The 9,940-nt window shown below is 34.1% G+C and overlaps 1 protein-coding gene across 2 annotated transcripts in view; it reads left to right on the top strand.

The window, feature by feature from the left end:
- Window positions 1-9,424, top strand: part of LOC137648464 (sperm-associated microtubule inner protein 5-like) — a 130,175-nt gene extending 120,751 nt beyond the window's left edge. For both annotated transcript variants that reach the window (XM_068381384.1, XM_068381385.1), the window contains 2 exons: window positions 2,624-2,711; window positions 7,662-9,424. In XM_068381384.1, the coding sequence (XP_068237485.1) occupies window positions 2,624-2,711; window positions 7,662-7,879 (306 nt within the window). In that variant the 3' untranslated portion in view covers window positions 7,880-9,424. The remainder of the gene's footprint in view (window positions 1-2,623; window positions 2,712-7,661) is intronic.
- Window positions 9,425-9,940: the final 516 nt, after the last annotated feature.

The following is a 9,940-nucleotide window of genomic DNA, read 5'->3' on the forward strand; positions in this document are numbered from 1 at the left end:
AAAATATATCTAATTGCGTTTAAAGTATAATTTATTTCTCTCTTCTTTGGAAAATAATTTTCATAAATTCCTCTAATAATATATAAACTATTTAGAATTTCAGTACTCATTAGACGCATCCAGTCAAGCATCGCTTCCCATCATCTTAACATTAAAGTTTGCATGTATTTGTCTACGAACTCCTGGTAATTGGAAACAAAGTACGAAGATTGAGTTAAGAACCAATTAAAACAGAATTATAACAGCCATTAGAGGAACCCCTATAGTTTGGCCCTAATAAGACCTTACAATTTCTCATTTATAAGACTATGTTGTTAGTTTAGAGTATTTTGAGAAATACGTGTTGGTTTTCTTTCTCTACAGGTAATACTATCAAGTATTAGCTACGAATGTAGAAGTTTGTTCTTCACTCACACATACACATACACACACACACACACACATATATATATATATATATATATATATATATATATATATATGTGTGTGTGTGTGTTTGTGTGTGCTTGTGTGTATGTATGTATGTATATGCATGTATATATAAGTGTATATGTAGTTGTATATATATATATATATATATATATATATATATATATATATATATGTATATGTATATATATATATATATATATATATATATATATATATATATATAATGTATGTATATATATAGTATATATACACACATACACACACACACACATATATATATATATATATATATATATATATATATGTATATGTATATATAATATATATATATATATATATATATATATATATATATATATATATATATATGTGCGTGTATATGTATATATATATATATATATATATATATATATATATATATATATATATATATATATATATATATACTAGAAACTTTTTCCTTTATGGATGGTACTTTGTTAATAGGGTACATCCTTTATATTTCTCAGAAACTGGGTAGAGGAGAGGTTAAGTTGCGACCTCCTCGTCCTTTTCTAAAGACCATTAGCTTTTTAGCCCTCTGCACTTCCCCAGTTTAGGCTTCCTTTCTTCCATTTTCTTGTCCATCTTTTAGCTTTCTCTTTACAGAGCAACTACAGGTTTTATCTTAACGCTGAATGGCCTCCTCAGCCTAATCGCTGAATTATATCTCTAAGATTGCATACATGTCTGTGGATAGTTAGGTTGGCTAGTCCATGAGCGAACCTTGGCCCTCGAAAAGGGTATTTCGATAACTATACCACTGAGCCAACCTTTGCATTAACAATATATAACTTTTCATTAACATTATATTAGAATTAGTTCAGCAATTATCGTAATAGTTTGTTTTCATGGCTCTTTAACCAAAGAGTCAAATACCTTCAATTCAATTTTATCATACAATAATACAACTAGCAATATGGAAATTGAAAATGCAGTAGGTATTGTTACATCGTTTACGAAGGACTTCATTAATGAAGAAATCAATAATCCTCACATTACATGATTCAATGACTTTTACTCTTTCTATCCAAAAGTTTTGGAATTCTCTCACTTGCCTCTGTTTTCCTTCCAGGTAAAAGAAAGATTTATCACTTGATATTTTTTTCGAATTTTTTTTTTTTTTTTTTTTTACATTTGAGGCAGTTGCGTTGTAAGAGAAAAAAATGAAAATAAGGCGACGAATGGAGACTAAAAGTCTCACAAATTGCTGAACAAGTATATTTAACAACAACAGAAAATAAAATAAAATACCTGAAAGAAAGTTCATTCCCAAGAAAACTTGAAATAGCTGAAGATTTTTGTATAATAAAGGGTTTATGTTATCAACCGTTAGTAAATTAAAATATGTCCTGAATTATTGCTCAGTTTCCGACACTTGAGGTGCACATGGAAATATGTGTTGGAAGAGATATCTTGGGTAAACTTAATGACTGATAATTCTTAACCCCCATCAGTATTGAATTCTCTCGTGATTGAAGGATTGATTAAGAATAAACAGTCGAAGAAAAAGCAATTGCCGGCCATTCTTTGCTTCCTGTTTTCTCAGAGAATATTTCCTTGCCAACATATATTTTCAAAGGCCTTCAATGTTAGATATCGATTTCTTCTGAGGTTTTGTTTTCCCCTCATTTATTTTATTTCGTTTTATTAGTTCTGTTTGTCTACAAGACTTAATTACTTCAACATTGCTGATCTTTATGAGGTTCAATATATTTTTGTGGTATTTAAGGCACTCATTAGTCATAACACTAGGTATGGTAAACTTTGACGACAATAATAGGCCCAGGCGGAATACAAACTATTATTATTATTATTATTATTATTATTATTATTATTATTATTATTATTATTATTATTATTATTATTATTATTATTATTATTATTATTATTCTAACAACAACAATGATTAAAATATTTAATGTCAATCAATAAAGATCATATTTTATTTACCTTATAACAACAGATGATTCTTATAGATATATTTTTTCATGGAAAGACTACTTTGAGTAGTAGTAGTAGTAGTAGTAGTAGTAGTAGTAGTAGTAACTGTAACTGTAACGACTATCATAACAATAACTCAGTGAAAATATATTTTTGGATAAACTAAAATCCTTCAGATTGTTACTGAATGCTATTTGTCTCCAAACAGGTTAGACGATCCAGGTCCCTACCAAGATTGAAGGCAAAACGCTCCGAGGCTCAAGTTATCGAGGATTTCTATAACAAATACGGTTTAGGTAAGACATAATAAAGTCCATGAGGATTTCCACAACTGGTATTGTTACGGTAAGACATGGTTTAAGTTCACTGTGGATTTGTTCAATAATTCTGCTTTGGAAAAGCATAAGATAAAACAGGATTGTTACGACGAATATAGTCGTAGTTGGATATAAAGCCACTGATGGTTCTTAGAGTGTAAATGGCTTTGGTAAGTCATGAGATGATAAAGGTTTTGATGGCTTTGGTAAGTCATGAGATCATAGAGGTTTTGATGACTTTGATAAGTCATGAGATCATCAACGGCTTGATGGCTTTGGCAAGTCATGAGATCATGGATTATTTGATGGCTTTGGTAACACATGATATGATAAAGGATTTGATGGCTTTGGTAAGCCATGATATGATAAAGGATTTGATGGCTTTGGTCAGTCATGAGATCATAGAGGATTTGATGGCTTTGATAAGTCATGAGATGATAAGGGTTTTGATGGCTTTGGTAAGTCATGATATGATAAAGGTTTTGATGGCTTTGGTAAGGCGTGAGATCATAGAGGTTTTGAGGGCTTCAATAAGTCATGAGATGATAAAGGTTTTGATGACTTTGATAAGTCACGAGAGGATAAAGGTTTTGATGGCTTTGGTAAGGCGTGAGATCATGGAGGATTTGATGGCTTTGGTAAGTCATGATATGATAAAGGATTTGATAGCTTTGGTAAGTCATGAGATCATAGAGGATTTGATGACTTTGATAAGTCATGAGATGATAAGGGTTTTGATGGCTTTGGTAAGTCATGAGATGATAAAGGTTTTGATGGCTTTGGTAAGGCGTGAGATCATGGAGGATTTGATGGCTTTGGTAAGTCATGATATGATAAAGGATTTGATAGCTTTGGTAAGTCATGAGATCATAGAGGATTTGATGACTTTGATAAGTCATGAGATGATAAGGGTTTTGATGGCTTTGGTAAGTCATGAGATGATAAAGGTTTTGATGGCTTTGGTAAGGCGTGAGATCATAGAGGTATTGAGGGCTTCGATAAGTCATGAGATGATAAAGGTTTTGATGACTTTGATAAGTCACGAGATGATAAAGGTTTTGATGGCTTTGGTAAGGCGTGAGATCATAGAGGTTTTGATAGCTTCGATAAGTTATGAGATGGTAAAGGTTTTGATGGCTTTTGTAAGGCGTGAGATCATAGAGGTTTTGATGGCATTGATATGTCATGAGATGATAAAGGTTTTGATGGCTTTGGTAAGGCGTGAGATCATGGAGGATTTGATGGCTTTGGTAAGTCATGATATGATAAAGGATTTGATAGCTTTGGTAAGTCATGAGATCATAGAGGATTTGATGACTTTGATAAGTCATGAGATGATAAGGGTTTTGATGGCTTTGGTAAGTCATGAGATGATAAAGGTTTTGATGGCTTTGGTAAGGCGTGAGATCATAGAGGTATTGAGGGCTTCGATAAGTCATGAGATGATAAAGGTTTTGATGACTTTGATAAGTCACGAGATGATAAAGGTTTTGATGGCTTTGGTAAGGCGTGAGATCATAGAGGTTTTGATAGCTTCGATAAGTTATGAGATGGTAAAGGTTTTGATGGCTTTTGTAAGGCGTGAGATCATAGAGGTTTTGATGGCATTGATATGTCATGAGATGATAAAGGTTTTGATGGCTTTGGTAAGGCGTGAGATCATTCAGGTTTTGATGGCTTCGATAAGTTATGAGATGATAAAGGTTTTGATGGCTTTGTTAATTCATGAGGTCATCAACGACTTGATGGCTTTGATAAGTCATGAGATCATGGAGTATTTGATGGCTTTGATAAATCATGAGATCATCAACGATTTGATGGCTTTGTTAAATCATAAGATTATTTAACATTTGATGGCTTTGGTAAGGAGTGAGATCATGCAGTATTTGATGGCTTTGGTAAGGAGTGAGATTATGGAGGATTTGATGGCTTTGGTAAGGAGTGAGATCATGGAGGATTTGATGGCTTTGGTAAGGAGTGAGATCATGGAGGATTTGATGGCTTTGGTAAGGAGTGAGATCATGGAGGATTTGATGGCTTTGGTAAGGAGTGAGATCATGGAGGATTTGAGGGCTTTGATAAGTCATGAGATCAACAAGGATTTGAGGGCTTTGGTAAGTAATGAGATCATATAGGGCTTGATGGCTTTGGTAAGGAGTGAGATAATGGAGGATTTGATGGCTTTGGTAAGTCATGAGGTCTTAGAGAATTTGAGGGCTTTGGTAAGTAATGAGATCATATAGGGCTTGATGGCTTTGGTAAGGAGTGAGATAATGGAGGACTTGATGGCTTTGGTAAGTCATGAGATCATGGAGGATTTGATGGCTTCGATAAGTCATGAGATCATCAATGATTTGATGGCTTTGTTAAATCATAAGATTATTTAAGATTTGATGGCTTTGGAAAGTCATGAGATTATGGAGTATTTGATGGCTTTTTAAGTCATGAGGTCTTAGAGGATTTGAGGGCTTTGGTAAGTCATGAGATCAACAAGGATTTGAGGGCTTTGGTAAGTCATGAGATCATATAGGATTTGATGGCTTTGGTAAGTCATGAGATCATGAAGTATTTGATGGCTTTGATAAGTCATGAGATCATCAACGATTTGATGGCTTTGTTAAATCATAAGAGTATTTAAGATTTGATGGCTTTGGAAAGTCATGAGATCATGAAGTATTTGATGGCTTTGGTAAGTCATGCGATTATGGAGTATTTGATGGCTTTGGTAAGTCATGAGATCATAGAGAATTTGATTGCTTTGATAAGTCATGAGATTAATTATCAAGAATTTACAGAGGATATAGGGTCTTGGTAAGGGGTAAAGTCATAGTGCAGTTCTAGAGTAAACACCGCCTCAGAAAAGACTTAAATAAATTCACCAATGATTCCTTTGAGGCGATATTTATTTATCAACACACATCTCGTGAGGTGTTTGTGTTTGAGGACTGTAATGTTCATTATCTATTTTTTTTTTCTGTTTCTATTTCTTTTTATGATTCTTTATATTTTGGTTCTAACGTGTGCATTTCCTTTTCGTAAACCTTTTTCAAGCAAATTAATTGCTCGATTAACTTGCCTTATGAAAAGCAATAATAATACAGATGTACTAGAGAATTTCAGGGAATGGTTATTTAGATCTTTTTAATTACCTTGGCAATCTAATTAACATTCATGTATGCTCAGACATGGACGTATTTTCAGTTTTTCACCCGAGAGAATTGGGGATGTAGATAAAAATGTCTTCCGTTTGATGGTCTCGTTTGCAATGTACTGCTGAATTTGTTTTCTTACCAACAGCAATGTTCATGATTGCTTTCAATATATCAGAAAAAAAAAAATATTTTTCTAGATTCCATATGAATTTCAGAAAAATAAAAAGGTATGAATAGAATGTCTTTTGAGGTAATCATCAAACATTCCAAAAATAACATTTAACAATTTATGATTTGGTGTCTTCAAATATGTTTTCAATCATGGTATGAATAATTAATATATAACGGTAGGTCTAATGGTTTTAGATTCCATGAACAATATCTCAATAGTTGATGTGATTTTAAATGTTTCGCTAACTCGTACCTAGTGTTATTTGAAAGGAAGGCTGTCTTGATATCTTGTACGAAAACATGAGTCTACAAAAGAGGAAAGTTAAAAGCAGAAACATTTTATGAATTTTACACACATACACACACACACACACACACACACACACACATATATATATATATATATATATATATATATATATATATATATATATATCATGCGGATGTGTATTCGTCACGTTACATCTCATATATCTATAATGAATTTAATGTAATAATTTGATATTTGATACTTCAGTCATTCAAAAGGTTTCAACCATTTCCTGAAAGTAATGCAGAAAAAAACAAATTATACTTTATTTTTTAACAGTACAGTATATCCCCAAATTCACTGTACTTAGCCCACTGATGTTCAAACATTGCAATCCTATCACGGGTACATTGCCCTTCTTCAGCTTCCTTCCAACCAAATAACCCATCATAAATGATAAACTATTCTGTAGTTTTTTTTTTTTTTTTTTTTTTTTTTTTTTTTTTTTTTTTTTGAGAGGGTAAGTTAGCAGTAGGTATTGGCACAATTAGTAATCTTTGTCCACAGTTTGCCACTTCAGCAGGTCCTAAACCTGTCTTGAGTTGACAAAGAAATTATCTTCGAATAACGGCATAGTCAACTGTAGATTTACCACTTGACTTATAACTTTGGCATGCCAGAACCATGGTGCTTCTTATAGAATTCAAGTTCAAAGTAGTAAATCCTTATTTCATCATATGATGCTAACTTTCACTTTACCCATTTTTCTGGATAAGTCTGGGAACGAGTCAGAAATACACTGGAAGGTCTTACTCAAAATTGGTGTGTACTAATACTACCCTGTTACCCATGATACCATCTGTCAAATTTTTGTATTTAAAGCCATGTAAAAAAATAGCATACGGTTATTGGAGGGTTGTCTTTTGTGACTTTAAAACCCGTTTGAAGTCAGTAGCCCACTTAATTGCTCAATAGGAAGGAATCCTCACGAAATTTAGTAAACCATATCCTTATAGGTGTCTTCATAATCCATATCCTTTTTTGCAGATCTATTTTAGATTTTGATTGCTAATGATGATATTCAAAATGTCTCTGGTAAAACTCAAGGTGGGTAAACTATTGAGACTATATGGGTAGTCATTCAAATGGCTTTAGTAAGCAGTCTTATCAACAAGTTTCAATCACTGATTTTCTTACTGGGTTGGTCAAACACTTTTTGAATGGACATTAAACTTTTTATAAATAATTCCCTTACGGACCCTTAAAATTGTGTGTATAGATTTCATGCAAATGTGCAATTGCTTTGGTATATTCATTTATTAGTCATAATTTACTAAAAAATCTTTCCTTCATCAGATGGCCGGAGCAACCCACAGTACCCTCCCCTTCCTGGATATACAGGATATATCCCAAAAGTGAAGCCCACCGACTTGGGCATCGGGAAAACCTTCAGTGCAGCTGCCCGAAGAGGGTTGGCCTGCGTAACTCTAGCGAGAGAGAGAAGAGAGGTACTCGATCCTCAGCTACATCCAGCCGTCCCTACTGCACACCATCACACCACAACCCCATCCTAGTGCGTCTGGAAAGTACTATAGGCATCATTAACAAAATACGATCTTTCTTTTATAATTAGCGGGAAATCCTGCCCATATTATTGGTAGAACCCTGAAGTGTTCTAGTTTCCGCTGGCGTTTCCAGAGGGGACTCCTTATTTTTGCAGAAAGGCATTTCCAAAAGACAACCTCTCGTATTTGCTGGAGTTTATTCCTTGAGAACGATTTCTTGTCCTTGCTGGAAGGTATCTCAAGCAAACCGACTTTTTGTATTTGATGAAATGTTTCCATGCGATTGGCTTCTTACCCTTGCCGGAAAGCGTCTCCAAAGAACGAATTCTTGTATTTGCTAGAATGTGTTCTCAGAGAACGAGTTCTTGTCTTTGTTGGAAGGCGCTTCTAGCAAATGACTTCTTGCATTTGCTGGAATGCTTTCCTAAAGAACGACTTCTTGTCCTTGCAGGAAGGTGTTTCCAAAGACACGACTTCTTGTTTTTACTGGAATGTCTTCACGTATAATTAATAGAATGCGTTCCTGGAAAACGACTTCTAGGTTGGTGAAAGGGGATAATGACTTTTCCTATTTGCTGGATTACATTTCACATACACAGCTCTTTACATTTGCTGGAAGGCCTTTCCAGAAAATGACTTTTTGTTTTCCAATAAGGTGTTATCAGACAACGGTTATTTTACGATAGTATGATGTTTAGAAGCACTGTTTAAAAGCTTGTGCCATAATGTTTAGATTAATTTTTTTTTATTCATAAAACTTTAAAAAAATATTAACTTTCTCTTCGCTCTTCGGGTACTCTATTATACGAAAATAAAGAGATTAGTTTTTTCATGAATACATTTTACGAAGCAACATGGTAATTTCCACTTGGAAGTCATTTGCCTAATCGAAGCATATGCTAATTAGTATTAAAAAAGGCTTTGCATATGTTAACAATTCATCAACTGCCTTATTTATTAGAATTTAATGCTATTTTTAGGTGCAAGGCATTATCGGCTATGAGAGGATTAGAACACAAACTGGGGCTTACCACCCATCGCTAAGCTAATTTTAAGTGAAAGCAGATAAGTCTAGAGCAAAAATTGTGTATTTTTTTCACCGTACATTTTTCCACGGAAAATATTAGTCAATTTACCTTTTAATCCCTTAACATGATTAAATTCACCTATTTAGTCTAATAAGTCCTTCCGTTGAGTGAAGCGTCGATCGGCCACCTCCTCATTCCATCCATGCCACGAAAAACCCTCCTTCTCCCCACCAACCTTCCCCACTTGCTAGCCTTACCCTCTTCTAGTGCTGCTGGATTCAGTCCGTCTAGCATAACCCCCTCCTTCTTAGGCAAAGACAGTAAAGGGAAGACCGGAAGGTCGCTAGAATTTCTTTGAGCATTTTCCTCTTTAGTAGGGCATATTGGCAACAGATGGCACTGATTAGTTTGGTCTTTTGTTTACATCTGGAATCAAGAAACAGAAAAACGTGCCTAATATGAATTACGTTTTTCATTACTGTTCTGCTGAATATTGATAAAATGCGTTTATGATTTAAGAAAATGCTTGCTTAGTGTAAAAACAATGTCTACAGTAGTCTACTACTGTCACGGTATTAGATTGAAAAAAATAATTGTGATACGTCCGTAGGTCTTTTCATTGAATTTAGTTGGGCGCGTTGATAATAGATGGCACTGATCAGAGAGCTTTTGCGCGCCGGTTTTTTTTTCCCCAAAGGAACTCTCCGGTCTTCCTTTTACTGTCTTAGTTAACTAGGAGAGATGTGGGATCCTGCCAGAATCCTAGCAACTCCCAAATCAAAGAGGATCTCATCTGGGTCCCGTCAAATCCTGATGCAACGCGCGTCGTTCCAGTGACATCATCTGGAAGCTCATTAGAATATTAACGACAATACTCGAGATATATATATCAAACGACTCTGCCAGATTAGATAATAATGATAAAGAGTTAGGAACGTAATCTAAATTGTAAATAAAGTCACCCGTAACATGTAGTATTCTCTCAGTTAGCTTGAAACTTACTTTTTCTCTTCGATATCTTTTTTTTCTATTTGTGATGTTT

This window comes from Palaemon carinicauda, chromosome 10 (genome assembly GCF_036898095.1).
Source record: "Palaemon carinicauda isolate YSFRI2023 chromosome 10, ASM3689809v2, whole genome shotgun sequence".
Taxonomy (NCBI): Eukaryota; Metazoa; Arthropoda; class Malacostraca; order Decapoda; family Palaemonidae; genus Palaemon; species Palaemon carinicauda.